Genomic DNA, 18,592 nt, shown 5'->3' on the forward strand with positions numbered 1-18,592 from the left:
TCACCTGTGATTCTGGGAGATTAGACATTGCTTTGTGTGAGCCCAGGTGGTGCTTACCTGATTGCTAAAGCTCAGGCCTAGTGGGGCTTAGCACCATTGTTTTAAGGAACTCATTGTTATCCATATCACCAAATGCATCACAGCATCAGTGGAGCGCCACTTTGACTGAGACCCTGTAGCCTGGACCTGTGGGTTGGGAAATTAGAAGAAAAAAAAAAGTCTTGCTAATAAACCAGCCTCTTAATTTTTGGCTGACTCTCAGATGCAATTCAATGAAGTCAATGAACTAAATCAGGGCTGAGTTAATCCTTCTGGGACAATTAAAGCAAGAACAACAAACACTGTGAAAGGCAACGAGAGTTTTGCATGAACAGGGACTTTGTATTTGGCCCTAAGTGCCGGAAAACATTTCCATTGCTTCTCCGGCTGGATGCCGTTCTGATATAACATGTCAATGAAGGATGACCCTGATTGTCACCTTTCCCTGAAGAATAAAGAAATATTGTGCTCTGACCCAACAAATTAAGAAGTTGGACAATGCCCTTATCTGTTACATTTGTGGTATGCAATGAAAATCTTATCCCTGTTTATGCTGTACCAACAGGTGTATCTCTGTGCCTCTTGCACAATGTCAAGAACAGCCAAATACCCCTTTCAGAAATACTGGCATCCAACAGAAAGACTGAATGTACTGTGGGAACTCCTCATAACTCTGACTTGGAGGTGGATGAAGGGGTCAAGAACAGGAGTAAGGTAAAACGGTGCAGCTTGGCAGGATATGGGGAAGTGGAGGATCTCCTGCTGTGTGCACACAGGCTTCCTCCCTCAATCCCATCTCTTCTGCAGAAGTGCTGCGGATTGTAACAGGCAAGAGGAACAACCGGTTGGGAGAAGCACATCCAGGATTGAGTGCATCAGTCTGAATAAGCTTGGGGCTGTGGAAACTGAAGAGGAAGCAGAGTCAGGGAAAAATCAGAAAGGGCAATGGAAACCAAGGAGAAGATGGATGCACTAGGTTGGATTCTGCTCTACCTCATCTCTTGGGTTCAGTTCAAGCCTTGACTAGTCAATAAAGCCTGTTTATGATGCGCTTGCCACAAAGCAGGACCAAACACAGCTTGGCTGCCAGCGGAGTTTCTCAAGCCACCCCAGTACCTGAGCACCTCTGGGAGGGAGAGAAGTGTCAGCCCATCCTTTTCATACATGGAGACTGGGGACCAAGAGCTACACCCAACAAAGGGCTTAGCAGATGGGTATACTGCATTCCCAGGGTGCTCAAGCATGCCCTGCCCACCAGATCCTCCCTGGAAATGGCTCTCTCAAACATGCTGGAGGCTGAGATGCTGAGAGCCGGGGCAGAAGGGCACCCTGGGGTGGCCTCGCCTGCGCATTCCTGAGCATGGTGCAGGCGAGCACAAACAAGCAGGTGCGGTGTACTTCAGAGGAGCCCTCCCCAAGGCGTGCCAGGACACTGAGTGCCTAGAAGTAAGGTGCAACACCCAGTTTCTCGGTGCCTGGCTCAGTGTGGGACCCAGAACACCAAGTCAGGCATGTAGGCTCCCAGCACAGGGCACAGGGAGAAGTGGGCACCTGAGAGCAGGATCCAAAGCAGCCAGCGCCTTCCACCTGGAACTCACCAACAGGGAAATGCTGAGGACAGGGGCAAGGTTTCATTCCCACCCCCAGATGCTTCACTCAAGGAAGCATCCACGTGACCTGGAACCTTCTCCTGAAGGTAGACATCTAAGCTATTTCTTTAAAAGAACTGAGCAAGATTCACCCTCTTCTTTTAAAAGGCAAATGGAGGAAAGAGCATTGGTCCCCATCTTTCATTTCAGTGTCTATTGGTGATGTGCAGGAGGTGCACGTGGGTGCATGTGCACCTCCTGAGATTGGCCATGCACCTCCTGGAAGCATCAGCGGCAAAACCAGAAGAGCCGGCGGAAGTGCACTTCCGGTTTCACCAGTTTTGCCGCTGGTGGTTCCACACTCGACGATCAGCTGCTGCCCTCACCCAGGTCTGTGATCAGCCACGGGGGGAGTCCCCCACCCGGTTGGCGATCTGGTGCCCCCTGAGACTCAGGAGGCACCAGTCACCCATGTCAGTGTCCAATGGTTGCGCCATTCATCCAGGACGTAGGACCCCTGGATGACATTTTCTTGAGGGGATTCAACTCCACATCTCCTACCCTCTCAGGAAAACGTCCAAAACTCCTGTAAGAAAGGGGACCAGAAGCAGAAAAGTGTGCAAAAGCAGAGGCATAAAGAAGTGCACAAAAACCAGGAAAGTGCATGCCATAGCAGCAAAACACAAGCCAAAATCATACCCAACCTTTGGAATGAGGCACAACAAATGCAATGCATTATACTGCTTTCAAAGAGTTTGCAACCACTATCAGAGTATGCACTGAATGAACTAGGGGGATGAGAGGAGCACCATTAACTAGAGGAATCATTAGAACAAGAAGAACGTTGCGGCAGAAGAGCATAGGCCAGAATACAAATGAAACCTTAGTTAATTCAAAGTGGACGGCAGGTGTGCTAGCCAACCAGATGCTGGGAAGAGTGATGTTAGCACTGAAAGAAAAGGCATTGTTAGTAGAAAGCAAATGGACAAAACTCGTTATTGTGTGTATCTTTTCTAATGATGCAAAATGGGAAATGATGCAATGCATGTTGCCATCATAAGGGGGAAAAAAAACAACTACTCATTATTGGCTAACCCATGGCTCAAGCTCTTGGTCCCCTCCGGAAGGTGTCATCACCGGAGGGCAGACAAACAAAATAATTGGGAAAGAGTTTGGGGATTCCTTCCAGGAGAGAAGGAAGTTCTTAAGAGAGTAGGGAGTAGAGCTGAAACTGTCCCACAGTTCATGCCTCCAGGAAAGTTCCCTTCATCCTACAGCAAAAGCTAATAGCAAAGGTATTAAGTTCCTTATTCTGGGAATCACAGAATGAGAAGACCTAGTGTGTACACTTTATTTAAAGAAAAAAAGAAAAAGAAAAACCAAACAGATCCTTTGCTTAAATAGACACAATAGCATTAAATAAATATGTAAAGAGGAAACTTTTCGTACGGTTTACAAAGGGAGAAATATTTGGAAAGAGCACTGATGCCAAATATTTATCTATGCTTGATACACTACCTGGATTATTGAAACAGGCCATGCACTTGCACACTTTCAACATCCTCTTTGGGAAGCAGTGGGCACGTCTACACATGCACATTTATTGTGCATTAGCCCAATGTAAGGTGCATTAAGGGTGTATGTCTATACATGTGCACCCTTAACGTGCCTTAAAAATGGAGATATAAGGCTAATCAAGCCTAAATTTGATACCTGCATAAGGCAGGTATCAAATTGATGCACGAATAGCTAAATCGCATTAGCGAACGTGTAGATGCATTAATGCGCATTAACATGTTGTGTGTCCATTGAATTGGGACGAACTATAGTCCCAAGTCAGTCTGCACACCCACGTTAATGTGCATTAGTACGTGCATGTGTAGACATGTTCCTGAATGCCTTAATGTACATAATGCACATTAGGCTAATGTGCATTAAGTTTATGCATGTGTAAAAGCACGTGTAGACATGCTCAGTGTCTTCTCAAGCTGTAGTTTGGACTATGCTTGATGGAAATACCTACCTAGCATCCTAGGTATTTCACAGAAAATATATTGAATGTGAAACAGTTAGAAAGATATTGAGAAGATATTTTGATTTGGAAAGACTCCACAGAAATGCATGAATAGAAGTCCTGAGCATCTTTTGAATAAGCCAGTGCTACAATGTTGTATATTCTGTATATATACCTAAGAGAAAAAATAACACAGGAAGGTGTGCACTGATAGATCACAGTGAGATTAAGATCACTACCACGGTGCTTTCTGCAACAGAGAAGGACTCAACAGCAGAATTGAGAAACTCTGTAAAGAAACAGGTACAGAATCTAGCTGTCCAAACCGGAAACCTAATATAAGAGTACAAAGTACAGAAACAAGAGATTTCCAGGGGGAAGGAATGAACAGCTTACTAAAGAGCTTGAGATACAGAAGGACTTCATTAAAGAGGTCCCCATCCTAAGGTATTCAGCCCAAAGCTTAGTTGTCGATAGCCCCTTCTATATGGGCAAGGAGGGCACTGGCAAAGGAGGAGCACTGAGTCAGTCACTTCGTCTGAGAAGGTAACAACCACACAGCACATTGAAATGGCTGAACCCCAGGCCATGAGATAACCAGAATGAATAAGCTGGCTCTGATGTCTCAGGGAGAGACTTACAGGTCTAAGTCCCAGGACAAGGTGCCTTGGAGATTAATTGGACATTGCTGAGTAGCTGGTGGTTTTCATATATTTGATATCCAGTTAACCTTGATGGTTAATTATAATTATGTTGAGCTGGGGAAGAAACCGCTGAGGAATCAAACCTTGAGGAGGCTCTTACAAGAGCCATTTGAAACCAAGTGCTGCTCTTTACAGAGCCCATGTTAAGGCCCTTGGTGATGGGCTTTTCATTGTAGCCACAGGGGACAGGAGTAGAAGCAATGGACTCAAGATGCAGAAGAGGAAATGTAGGTTGGAGATTAAGAGAGACTTTCTGACTGTAAGGGTGGTCAAGCATTAGAGCACACTACCTAGAGAGTTGGAGGATCTCCATCCTTAAACATTTTCAACAGCAGGTTGGACAGACACTTGGCTGAGGTGGTTTAGTCTGGGATTACCCAACCTTGAGGTCCTTGTGAGGTACCTTCCAGCCCTACATTCCTATGATCCTACGTTACATATTGCCAATCGGTGGGAACTCAGACCCGGAAGGAGGCAGACCTCATCTGGATGCCTTGGCTCTGAATGACGTACACATGTCCATATACAATTACTGCTGACCAGGGCTCCTCAGATGAAGACGAGATACAGAGCTCTTCTGCCTGCTTAGTTTCTGATGGATATGTGATGTTGCAATTCATCTCCCTAGAAGCAATTGTGTAGATGCTTTCAGAGAAATGGGACGCCATGTACCTGGCAAAATTCATCAGTGACACTCAAGAAAGGAATGCAGAAGAGGGACAAGACAGGTACTTAATAAAAGACCTGCTGGAGAGTGGCCTTTTCACAGGTCTCCTTCAACTCAGGTAATATAGAGGGTATGTCTCTTCTGCCATCAAACATATGATGGTAGACTTGGTTAGCACACCCCAGCTAAGTGCCCAAATACTTACCCCAAGGTCTCAAGATGTCTGGTACCACTCTCATTGAAGCCTAAAGCTGCTATGGACACCCAAGTTAGATTATGTGCCAACATACACTGGTACTATATCTCCTGATTGACGTGCAGACACACCTCCTCCCCTCGACTCTGGTCTCTAGTCTTTCTGATGTTCAAGCATACAAAGGACTCCTGACTCACACTACTTCTACTTCCTACGTGGGATTTTACAGGTTCATATGATCTTGTGCTGGGCAGATGCAATGAGCAAAATGTAACCGTTGCAGTACTACAACACCAGGCAGTCAGAATAACTAATCAAGCTCTGCAAAAATCAGGACATTGGCTTAAAAGATAATAAAACTGAGGTCCTTCTTCTTCATCTTTCAGTTTAAGAGCCCGTAGCAATCACATGTACTCGTTCTTCTCCGTATCCATGAAGCTGGGCTTTAAGGGGGAAAAAAGTACATGCCACATGTTGCAAGACTTGAAATAAAACATCGTGACACGGTCCCAGGAACATACTGAGATTACCATATCACAGCCATCGCGCACAAAAAAAATCAAGCCTTCCCATAACCAGCTGCCCTTGGTGAGAGCCAAGATATCACGTTCTGCAGGAACGGCAGAGAGCAGGATCGGTTCTGATGAACACTTGGCACATAGACTTCCTGAAACCAAGCAAGTAGATGCAAGCAGGAAAACTGATACTTATGCAACAAATATTCTATCTCCTTGGCTCGGAGGTATTTCAGATGGAATGGAGATAGTATAAGACATTTATGATTTCCTCAAAGCCAGGGAAGCAAGAATATCTGTGCAATCTATGGCTCCTGAGAAGCACAATATTTGCACAGCTCCCTAGGTCGCTAGGTTTTTTTTATAAGCACGTTATTTGACCATTTCCTTCATTTCCTGAAAACTGAAGGAAGTTAACAGGCATAAGTCTATTGCTCCAGTATCGAGACCAAGAGAAGAGCTCCTTAACAAGCATTCATGTTTGATCATAGTCATGGCCCAATGACGCTGCTATGCTTCAGGGACTACGCAATACAGAGTTTGGCTGATTAAATGGTTGAAATAATGGCCCTGCACAACTCAGCTGACCTACCTACAGCGGTCTAATGCCTGCCCAGTAGTCCAAAGGTATACTGGTCTCTTAACTACACAGGGGCCATATCTATACATGCACTTACCTGTGGAGTAGACTAATTAGCTGCAGAGTAAAGTGTCATCATCTACACATGCAATGCTATGAGGCCACAGTAAGCTTTACTGAAGATTAGGCCACTTTGCCTTTAGTAAGGCATTTGATAGCATTCTTGCCAGCAAGCTGAGGAAGTATGGGTTGGATGAACAGACTGTAAGGTAGAAAAAAACTTGGCTGGATCGTTGGGCTCAGCGGGTAGTAATCAATGGCTCAATGTCTAGCTGGCAGCCAGTTATCAAACGGAGTGTCCCTGGGGCCACTTTTGTTCAATATCTTCATTAACAATCTGGACAATGCATCCTAAAGAAGTTTGTGATGACACCAAGCTGGGCGGAGTAATAGATATGCTAGCAGATAGGGCTAAGATTCAGAGTGACCTAGATACATTGGAGGATTGGGCCAAAAGAAATCTCACAAGGTTCAACAAGGACAAGCGATAAGTCTTGCACTTAGGACAGAACAATCCCATGCACCGGTGCAGGCTGGGGGCTGACTGGGTGGGCAGCAGCTCTGCAGAAAAGCACCTGGGGGTCACAGTGGACAAGAAGTTGAATATGATCCAGCAGTGTGCCCTTTTTGCCAAGAAGGCTAATGGCATCCTGGGCTGCACTGGTAGAAGCACTGCCAGCAGATCAAGGGAAGTGATTATTTCCCTCTATTCAGCACTGGTGAGGCCACATCTGGAGTCCTGTGTCCAGTTGTGGGCCCCCCACTACAGAAAGGATGTGGACAAATTGGAGAGAGTTCAGCGCCACTTCCAAGCTGTCCTTCTACCCTGAGCAGGGGGCTTCGGTGGCAATGAGCTAGGCATGGAGGCAATGGTATCATCCAGGAAGAAGCTGATGGGTCCCTGGAGCACCTGCTCTGGACCCACCTGCCCCAGCCACAATGAGCAGTGATGGCCGGCAGAAGCTGCTCCTGAGCGCGGCGAAAAAGCAGAACCTGGCAGCGGGTGCAACCGCTGCCCCATCGCTGCTGCTGGGCCCTTCTTGCTGCTGCCACTCGGAGCCCACGCTGGGGCTGTCCTATGCCTCTTTCCAGCCACTGCCCACTGCCAGGTCCCGCTTTTCACCTGCACCCAACAGCAGCTTCTGCCCAGTGCCCACCGCCACCCCCTCTTGTCATGGCCAGGGCGGGCAGGTCTGGAGTGGGCGCTGTACGGACCCTGACTCCCCGCATGGGGTGGGGTGGGCCGGGGCCAGCGCTGGGGCTGTGTGCTCAGCCCGGGGCTTGGGTCCTGCCCGCATAGGTCCAAGCCGGTTTCCGTGGGGCTGGGGCTGGTGGGGGCAGCCAGAAGGAGCTGCTGCTATCAGGGCTGCCGGAAAATGAAGTCCAGCCACAGAGCCAACCCAGCCCCGCTGCACGCCCAGGGGTGGTGGGACTTGTCAATGGGCTGGTTGGTGCCTGGGCCAGGCGAGACTGAGAAACCCACTGCAGACCAGACAAAGTCCCTCTGCAGACCAGATCTGGCCCGGGGGCCATATTTTGCCCACCCCGGTGCAGTGGGACAACCTTGTTCTGAACTGCAGATGGTTTTACCTTTCCTGGTACCAACTACAGGGCCATGCAGTGTGTACTGTAGCCTCCAGTACTATCTCCATGACCTCCAGACAAGGATTTAACATCCCCCCAGCTCTCAAATGCAAGGCAGGCAGTGTAGGATGGGGAGGCCAGTAGACCTGGTGAAAAGGGATCAAAACCAAATAACTTTGGGGAAGTTTCCTTCTCTGTTTCTCAGTTTCACCCTCCCCACCCCTTCTACAATCTGTAATCCTGTCTCACTTTTGCTTAATGAGTTCTTCTTGACTAGTGTTACCTTTGGCTATCTAGTAATAGTGATTAATCACACTGGCTACTGATTCTGTGTAATTGCTGAGTTTAATAATATCACATTCATTCTTAGCAACATCCCAGATTAGCATTTCCTGAGTAATGCTAAGTTCTTAGAAGTACAGGAAGTCTCTAGGAACCTGCCTTGTCCGTGTCTGTCTATGTACTCATGTGGTCCCCCCATCACTGTAACATCCAATACCTTGCATACTTTGCTATATCTAGCCTCCCTATAGTCAGTGAAGTATGGTGCTGCTATTACTCCCATTTTATAGACTCCAACATCAGGGCTAAGGGAGACTACATGACTGGCCCAAGGTCACATAGGAAGTCTGTAGCAGAGAAGGAAATTGAACCAGGTTTCCCAGCATTCATGGCAGGCCTCTACCCCAAAGTCTGTTCTTCCTCTACCTCCTGTTGTATGATCCGAGCATCTCATAAGTGTTAATTAATGCATCCTCATGAGCCTTCAGGTAGGTCAGTATTACTGTCCCTGTCCATCAACGAACAACCAGGAAAACAGCTGAAGAGTTAAGCATTCAGCTTACATCTTTGGACTCCACTCCAGTGATTCCACCTTAAGGCATTACCAACCATCTCACCTTGAAACCAGCCCAGGCTGTATTTCTTCTCAGATCTTCCTTCTGTCTCCTTGCAATTTTAGAAACCTGATCATGAAAAATGATTCATATGAAATCAATGTTTCCCACAAATCAAGTCATTCCAAACGCATCTGTCGACATGACAAATCATACCAGTTTCATCACCACATGGCCCAGTACGTTGTCAGTGAGCCGCAGAAGAGGAAACGCGGGTCTGTAGCCAAACTGGCCCACAATTTTTTGCTGAATTTTCTTTTTCTTTTGTGTTTCAGGGAAGGAGAGCCTTTTTTTAAAGTACCTCTGGCTGAGCCATCAGCTTGAAGTGCGAGGAGACTCCTGGGAAAGGTTATCCATGTGATATTTCCATACTATTCCTCCAGACCCAAGAGATTCAAACAGTTTAGAGGAATCTCTGATAGCCGCAGCATGGGTCCAGTCACCTGTGACTGCCTACAGCAGGAAGGTTTAAAACTCCAGAGACGATGGGATCACCTGTCCTTGAAGACATATTCAAAGAGGCAGAGGGTCTGCCTGTGCCTCTCATGACTAAAGCATGCTGATTTGCGTAGCCCGCAGCATACAATGGAGCAAAGTGTCTAGCACCAACTCTGACCACCTTGCACTCTCCAGCCCAAATGACCTGGCTCCCATTTTCAGCTCAGATGGCACAAGCAACCTTTGGCACAAGCACAGTTTTGACTCATGCCTTTGGAGCTACAGCAAGACATTTTTGTGGCACCACTTGCTGGGGATCAAAAAGTCAAATGGAGGCAGCCCAGGAAAAATAATCGCACAAGTGCAGGGGGGCTGGACCGGATGATCTGTCAGGTCCCTTGCAGGCCCTAACATCTATGAAATTATGAAACAGCAGACCCTCTAGCACTGACCACTGGGAGAAGCAGGAACATTGCTTGGTTCCTGCTTCTCCTTGGTACATTTGATCCACTACGCCAAGGGGCAATCTGGGACAGAGCTTCCTTGTCTAGATATACTATGGTGACCTGCTGGATCAAGCCCCAGTGAGTTCATAGGGATCTCTCTCTCTGCAGCACTCTTCAGGCCGGCACAGTGATGGGTCTGGAGCAATTCACTCTAATTCCAGCTCTCTTCCGGTGCTATAGGCAAAAGGATCCATGCTCATGCAATTCAGTCCTAATCTACAGCTCTATCGTATCCTAATGCTGGTCTCCCACATCCCACCCACAGTGCATGCCCCTGGGTGCATCTACACTTACTGTGGAGCTGCCTAATTAGCTCTGCAGTAAAACATCACTGTCTACACAAGCAGTGCTATTAGGCCAGAGGAAACTAATTCACTCTGCCATAGGATAGTACTGCCCAACACAAGTGCTATTCTATGGCAGACTTATTGACTTCACCGCGGCGCACGTGTAAACAGTGACCAGGACCGGCTGGGGCACGAGGATACTACAAGTGCAGGGCTGCCTATTGGCTAGCCCCACACTTGAGCAACCTCGTGCCCCAGCCACGTCCTTTGCAGCACGTTGAGGTGGGGTGGAGCCGCTGACCCCCAGGCTCCCTGCCAGCCAGCGCTGTGCCACCCCGGCTCAACATGCAGCAGTCCCGGGCACACGTATAAACACGTGAACGCTGCACTGACGTTTATTGTGTCAAATAATTGCATGTGTAGATGTGCCCCTGCCTCTTATTCCAATCCTGGGCTCGATTCCACAGAGCACTACCAATGCACCTTGCATTTCTGACTTGCAGGCTTCCTGGCCTCTGCACTCCTGGGCTCATGCGCTCACAGTCCTGTTAAGACCCTGGATTCAGTGCCCCCACCCCATTTTATCCAACAGCAAGCCCTGCCTGCTGCAGGCTTTGCAACCATCTAAATCTCTCTCTCTCTCTCCTGAGAAGAGACCAGAAGCCATGCCTAACTATTCATACAGCTATTAGTCTATTTGATACACGAATGCCTGCTATGATCCATTCTACTTGTATTCGAATACAGGATTCAAGGGGAAAAAAAAACCCTCTAGAAGTACAGAGGTGAAGAATTCAACCCCTGCCTCCAAAATTTAAAACAGCTATAGCTATTTCATGTCATGGTCAGAGCTGGGCCTGAAGGTTTTACCCAAGACATCAGGACCCCAAAGTCCGCTCCAGCTGGATGCCAGACAAGACAGATGGACAGACAAAGTCCTGCAGTTTCAGGTTGAGCAAATACAGATTTCTGACTCAGATCAATCCCCAGAGCCTCACTGACTTACTATCCTCTCCCTGTTGCAATGATGGTGGGATGGAGGGAGAGGAGAAAAAAAAATGACCGAAGATTAGGGACCTTTTAAAATGGCATTGAGGAAAGGGGAAGTTGCAGCTCAGACCAGCGCTTTATCGGACATCTCCAAGTTAATGTATGGGCTCCCGAGGCTGGCACATGCCACATTCCCCACTTAATAGAGGGGGCAGGGTCTGAAGCCTCGTCAACTGGAACAAGGACGATAAAGCATCAGGTTTCCTAAGCCCTGGGCCCCACCTCTGTCAGCAGGAGATCCCTGGATTTTCAGCATATATATACATCTATCTGGCACCCTAGCATCCTTGCAGGGAGCAGCCACAGGAGCAGGGATCGCTGCCAAGAGAAGCAGCTGGTAGAGTAGGTCTTCTGAGCCCCAGCACTGGTCGCCTCATGATGTGGGAACTCCGCTCCGTAGCCTTCACCCGCGCCGTCTTTGCCGAGTTCATAGCCACCCTACTCTTTATATTCTTCGGCCTGGGCTCTGCCCTCAGCTGGCCCTTGTCTCTCCCAACCATCCTGCAAATCTCGCTGGCTTTCGGCTTGGCTATCGCCACGCTGGTCCAGACCCTGGGGCACGTCAGCGGGGCCCACATCAACCCAGCCGTGACGGTTGCTTGCCTCGTCGGCTCGCACATCTCCTTCCTCAGGGCTGTCTTCTACGTGGTGGCCCAGATCCTGGGAGGGGTTGCTGGGGCAGCTATCTTGCACGAGATCACCCCTCCAGCCATCCGAGGAAACCTGGCCATCAACAAGGTAAGGACCGTGCCAGTGCCAGCGTGGGACCTTTCAGGGGTACAGGAAGGGGGGGTCGGGGTTGGGGGCTTAGGGAAGATGGGAGAGGCAAAGGGAGGACATAGATAGCTGCAAGCAGAATACAGGAGTCCTGGCGGTGGGGATTAGAGCCCATGTGTCCTGCCACCCTGCCCTGTGCTCAAGCTGCAAGACCCCACTCCCGTCTAGCAAGGGGAACAAAACCCAGGAGTCCCGGCTTGAAGTTCTCCTTGCTCAGCCGTACTCCCTCCTAGTGCTAGGATTAGAAATCAGTCCTGCCACCCAGTGCTGTGCTCCATTCATACACCATGGGCCAAATCCTCCTCCAGCAATTAGGCACCTGAATGCAGTCCTATATTGTACCTGGCTCATCCCCTGACAAGAACATCAAAGTGCCTAGTTTTGTAACGCACCATCACGTTACATCACACGAAGCAACGAGGAATAGGAGGATCCACCCATGTTTCGCAAGGCCTGTTTTTCAGGGACTCAAGCAGGGTGGAATAAGATCACACCGAGGCAGCTAATAGCTGGCACATGATCTGGCTCCGTTTGCTTTCAGAGAAAACATGGGAACAGCCCCCCATAAGCCCTGTCCCCCTGTCCCCCCTTACTCTGATCACTAGGACAGTGCCACCAACCACGGCCCAGGGAACTGACACCTATAAAATGCCACTTTCTGATTGTCAGTGACACACGTGGCCATTCCTAGAACGGCTGGCTTAATGTAACCCTGGGAACATCCTGACTTCTGTGGACTCCCCTCCTCCAGCCTCAGCCATCTGTGTGTGTGCAGCTTTGGTGTGGAAACATGCCTCTCCACCATGTGATGTTCTGCCAGTGTTTTCAGGCTGCTGGTGCCATGCCAGGCTCCTTGGCACCAGGGCTAGCAGGGCAGGTTTTTTGGGTTTTGTTTTTAATGTAATCGGTGCTTCTCATCAGATAATCCCCACTTACTTTGTCCTGTTCTAGTTTCTCACAGTACCCAATGGCCATGTCTGCCCTGGCAATGCCATCAGTTAGCTTCCCTCCCATTACTAAGACTGGACTCTGGGATCAGACATGGTGCAACAACAAAACCACAGGAGTGAATAGGGAGGCAATCCTGAAAGCTTTGACTTAGAGGCATGAAAATCAGGGAACCCAAGGAGTTGGGATGAGGATGTCCCGCTGAACTACCATTAACATGGCAGCCTCCCTCCCCCCCTCCCTCGAGTCTCTTGACTCCAGGTTGTTCAACACTTGGATTTAGAATTAGTTTTGCCTAATTTGGCCTCAGATACAAATTCAATTTTTTTTAAAAATCTCTTTTGCCATCTCCCTTGTGGAACCGTTTACACAGGTAGAAAGATGTCCAAGGCCAGATGCCATGAAGCCAGATCCTCCTTTTATACTCAGCACCCCCTATAACCCTCCCTCTGACAGCAAAGGGACTTTAAAGTGAGAGGCAACTACCTTTGTAACCACTTTATGTCCCCTTTAGGTTGCTAGAGTGGTGTAAAGGGGCCGCAGTAGAAGACGCTTGGCCCGCTGGGTTTAGTTTGCATTAGCTGGCTCCACCGTCTGAGTCAGTGAAACCTTTATACTCTTTCACAGAATGGCAAGGATTGCACAAGGTTCAGGGCAAGTAGAAGCAGACCTTGTATCTTTGCAGAGATCTAGCTATTTGAATTGAATCCAGGTCACTAATGCTTGAAAGCTTTTAGCATCCCTAAATTGTTTAATTCACAGAAATAGAGCTAACATCCCCTTTTAATTGCTTGTGAGTGCTACATTGGTGCTCACTGGGCTGTATCCTTAGAAGTCAGCCAGATCAGGATGCTTACGGCTAAGGCTTGTACAGCAGACACACCGGTGAGCTCTGGGAAGCCAGCTCTTCCCAATCCTTGCTGAATCTTTACACCAATAAACTTGCATTCTCAGTAAGGGAGTTACCAATATAATTATTTGGGGGGCATTATACCTCCTGACTAACAGTTGGTAAAAAGTCTATTATAGACCCAGACTCATTTCCATTGGTATTAATCCAGAATTACTGCACTAAGCAGTACTTCCCTTCCAAGCCCTAACAACTATGAAATTATGAAAGCCTTGGGATCTCCACAAGCATGGCTGAGATCAGCTTTCTTGGCAGATAAAGAGGTGAAGTGGTTGCAAGAACATCTGCATAAACCCTCGGTGTTCAAAAAGGTACATCTCAGGCTCCAGCAGGGAAAGCAGCACCTAGATAACATCTCGAGCATGACTCAAAGCACCACTGGCACCACAAATTACTGACTTAACCAGCCATATCCAGTGGTGCTGCTGGTTCTATGGGATTAAAAGAGAAAAAAATCAAGCTCTGCAACAGGGTTGTTATCTCAAAGCAAGGTCAGATTCAGTTTAATCTGGGAAGCAATTGCTGGAAATCTTTACTGGAAAGCCTCCACTCGAGGTGCAATGCATGTGTCCCAGTTTATGAAAGAGAGAATTGGTGATTTTTTCACATGACGACAAAATAAAAGTGGGATTTCCAAAGACCTGATTTCTTTTTTTCTCAAACACAAAGGATGCAGATAAATGCACTGTCGATGCTGATGTAAGCAGACTTACACTGGTGTAAACGAGTAGGAGAAGGATGACACAAGCACTTAAACTGGGTTAACTTTGTCCAATCTGCTGGAGAATAACCTCTGGAAGAATCAGGGGTACGACACAGCAGTGCATGTTTCATCTGTCCACAGCCATCCTGATAAAGAGAGCTTTCCCAATTTGTTTCTGACTTCAGCCAGAGCCAAAACATCCATTATTTGCCCAGCTCTGCTTTATACTATGATTCAGGAAGGATGTGATCTGAAGGACCTGGTTGGGTTCCTGTTCCTGAGACGCAACCTTGCTCTTGTTTCAGCTGTACAACGAGACAACCACAGGGCAGGCAGTCACCATGGAGCTCTTCCTCACCTTCCAGCTGGTCCTGTGCATCTTTGCATCCACTGATGACCGCAGAAGTGATAACGTGGGTTCTCCAGCCCTATCCATTGGCCTCTCTGTCGCCCTGGGACATCTCCTGGGAGTATGTATCACAACCATGCAGTGTAAAAACCTCTTGCATTGTAGATCCATTAGGCAACTGTATCCAAGACCTGCCGTTCTTTAATGAGACCGTCATCTCTAGAAAGAGAATAGGCCAGTGAATAGAGCTTGCATTAATGAGGCCTCAGTTGGATGCTTGGCTCTGACAGCCTTCTTGCACAACCTTGAAGCCAGCGAGAGTCAGGCATCTAAATACCTTCAAAACTTTGCTCCACGTGTAGCATGAAGTGGGGGGTTGCACTGCCCCAGTGTGCACGGTTTAAATACTGCAAGTCACCCTGGTGCCATACTCACAAAGGGGGCCATCTACATACTGAAGACAGACAGCTCTCCTAGTTAGGGACAGGGGACACTACACTGTTGCTCTGCAGCTTTTAAGGGTCTCAAAGCACTTTGCAAAGATTGGTGATCCCCCATGGGAGGTGGATTCCTTAGGGCAAGGAACTAAAGCAAAGGTAGGTAAAAAAAAGTCTGCAGACAAAGGAATCGGTCCTTTGCGTTTAGCACTTAAGCTGTGCATTTTGCTGGAACTTATGAGCCCTCGGCACTACCATTTTTCCAGCCGGAGACACCGTGGAGGAGTAAAGCGGCACCTTCTAGTTTTGAATACCCCACATGAATCGCATGCAACAGCAACAGATTTGTGCCGACCTATTTTGCACCTTCAAGAGCTTTTGCGCGCTGTTCGAATGCAGGGCCACGCTCCTGCTCTCACAGATTCATAAATCAGTCCCTGAGCAAACACTGGCCTGCAACACTCCCTCCCCCCCACCAATATAGCCTCTCCAGCAGAAGCCAGTCACACCAAGCTTCATCTTTTCCAGCTGCCGGGGTCTTCCTCTGTGATGCAAGATGCATGAATGAAGGCTTCAGGACATACAGGACTACTGATAGGGATAGAAATCATCAGGCACTTGCTTGCTAAAATAATGCAAGCAGGATGGAGGGTGAATCACTCTGCTCCACGAGTGAATCATGCCAATCGCACACACCTATACACCTGATGGACTTCTGCTGTAACGCACGCTAATTAGCATGTGTTGGAGCGGACTTGATTAATCGGCACCCTTTCTCTGTAAGGGTCACCAGATTAATCGAGTCTGCTGGAGCATGCTCATTAGCACGCTCCAGCACCCTCCGCGTCCCATGTAGCAGCGCCCCCATGTTTCAAAATGCCTTAACGAACGCTTGTCGAACGAGCTTTAGTTCAAGTGCCCCCACCGCAGGGCACTGAATACACATGGCACCGCGTCTCTGAGAACCGCGCTAATTAAAGCACTGCCCCCCGCAACACGTGTATAGCTACCCTGAGACGTTTCCAACCCTTCTCAATGCCAAAAGGGAATCACGTTAACAAACAACTCTGTTTCTTCCTAGATCAACTACACAGGCTGCTCCATGAATCCGGCCCGGTCTTTTGCCCCCGCGGTGATTGTGGGAGACTTCACCGACCACTGGGTAAGGGTCCAGTTTCCACACCTCTTGGCCATGCCAAAAATGTTCACTGAGGCCCCCCAGTGATAACACTTTTAGGACCCCAAGAGCTAGCCTGGTTGCAAAACAACGCACACACACATGTGTTGCAAAACTACAACAGCTAAGGGAGGTCCTCATATTATACCAGGCTCTGGTTGCCAATAAAGATGCAGAGCTCAGCAGCCCTTGGCGGGGCAATTGGGGGTCTAACTGCCTATCCAAGCAGGCAGTGTTGCAACAGGAAAAGGGGCGTATGGTTTGCCCCTTTTGGCAAGAGGTGCCAAACCTCTGCAGAGTCTAGCTAGAGTTAATGCCAGGCGAACCCCTCCTGATTCCTGTTTGAGTTGGGCTCAGTGCAGTCTCGCACCGGGTCTTTTGGGTGGGTTTGGGGGCACAACCAGATGTTTGTGTCAATGAACCAAAAGAGCTGAGCTCGATTATAACCCTCCGCCCCGCTCCAAGGCCTTACTCTAACGGCTCAACACCATGCCCTCCCAGAGCCCTGGAGTCAAACATCCACCCCCACCTTTAACATAACCTCTAGGACCTGGGCTAAGAATAGAAGTGCAAGAATCTTATCTCCCAGCCCTGTCCCACAGCTGAACTTCGAGCCATAAGCCACAAACGAGGAATAAACCCCCAGGAAGGCAGATTGCAAATCAGATTCAGCTGCAGGCAGGTTTCGTGCCTATTCTAGGCTCCCTTCAATCAGCAGCTGCATTTTTATTCCTCTCCGCATAACTTCAGGTCTTCTGGCTGGGACCACTGGTCGGGGCACTGGCTGCCTCCCTAATCTACAACTACCTTCTCTTCCCACACACCAAGACGCTCTCCGAGAGACTCGCCATCTTCAAAGGCTTCGAGCCGGAGGAGGACTGGGAGGAGCGTGAAGCCCGCAGGAGACAATCTGTGGAGCTCCACTCCCCTCAAACCATGCCCAGAGGCATGACGGAGAAGGTCTAGCCATGCCCACGTGGCTCCCTGGTCTACCGGAGCTAGCAGTACCCTCCGACACATGCCTTAGAGACAATAGCGCATTCAGACAAGTGGCAAGTATCCCCTAGGAGTACAGGTGCTGCCATCTGCCCGCGTTTGGCTTTTGTATCCAGGGGAGATGCCCAGTGAGCCACCCTAGGCTTGCTCCCCTTGCAAGCTGACCCTCTAGCCCGGGGGAACTAAATTTGCCCACCCAGCTTTCAATGTGAGGATGAAGGGCCAGGAACAAGTCATCTGTGCCCAAAACAGATACCCACTCCTCCCAGGAAACTCTAGCGGCTTCATGCTTAGCAACAGGACACAAAACACCCGGGTCATTTTCCCAGCTCTGCCATCCATACACTGTGTAGCAAGTAACTTACCTTCTTTGTGCCTCAGTTTCCCTTCCGCTCGGTGAGGACAACACCTCCTCGCTCAGCGCGCTGCATGAATGCTCATTGAGAGTTTTGAACCTGCAAAGACATCACACAAGACTTTATTATTGCCGTTTGATGAGGTGGAGGGCTAGCCATGCTTCATCGCTCCTGACCTACCACCTGCCCCTTGCTCGGTGTAACCAGCACCTCTTCCATCACAGGCTCTCTGCATTTCTGTCACAGCTGAAGCAATGATAGCGTGAACCATTCGGTGTCCAGACTTAAAATGCATCGATTCCCAAACTCTTGCCTTTCTGTACATTGAACTGCAGACGTCACCGATTTCAAGGCGATTTGAACTAATAGAAAAGATATCCTTTAAATCCCTGATTCTCTCTCTTTTTAATTCCTTTTTCTTATTTGTGACTTTCCTATGGAAAAATGTAATCCAAGGTCATCAGAAAACCCAAAGAAACTGTCTCAGAATTTATCCCGGAAACAAGACGGGGTAAATAATTACTATTCCTCGTTTTATTTTTCCTTCTGGTACTAAATCTCTTCTGATTTAGACTTATTTATTATCTGTCATCACATATTAAGCTAAAATGAAACTAAACAGGGCTATGGAATAGGGAGTTTTAATATGTCTGAAGATGCGTTGCATTCATTTGCAAGTAAAGCACCTCGATGCTATTTGTACGTGTCTTAAATCGACCTGCATAAATCAAATAAAAATAAATAACAGATTGATTTACAGAGCATTTTTCATCCAAAATTGTTTTATGGCCTGCTTACAGGTGTGACACCTGCT

At 48.3% G+C, this 18,592-nt stretch overlaps 1 protein-coding gene across 2 annotated transcripts; it reads left to right on the forward strand.

The window, feature by feature from the left end:
* The first annotated feature begins 11,350 nt into the window (after window positions 1-11,350).
* Window positions 11,351-18,164, forward strand: AQP2 (aquaporin 2). Of its 2 annotated transcripts, XM_006275689.3 has the most exons (4): window positions 11,356-11,863; window positions 14,769-14,933; window positions 16,331-16,411; window positions 17,177-18,164. In XM_006275689.3, the coding sequence occupies exons 1-4, from the start codon at window positions 11,501-11,503 to the stop codon at window positions 17,390-17,392; spliced, it is 825 nt and encodes a 274-aa protein (XP_006275751.1). In that variant the 5' UTR covers window positions 11,356-11,500; the 3' UTR covers window positions 17,393-18,164. The 2 variants fall into 2 exon arrangements, with proteins under 2 accessions (XP_059574165.1, XP_006275751.1); XM_059718182.1 differs by lacking the exon at window positions 14,769-14,933 and having other exon boundaries at window positions 11,351-11,863.
* Window positions 18,165-18,592: the final 428 nt, after the last annotated feature.

Source organism: Alligator mississippiensis, chromosome 15, assembly GCF_030867095.1.
Source record: "Alligator mississippiensis isolate rAllMis1 chromosome 15, rAllMis1, whole genome shotgun sequence".
NCBI classification, from domain to species: Eukaryota; Metazoa; Chordata; order Crocodylia; family Alligatoridae; genus Alligator; species Alligator mississippiensis.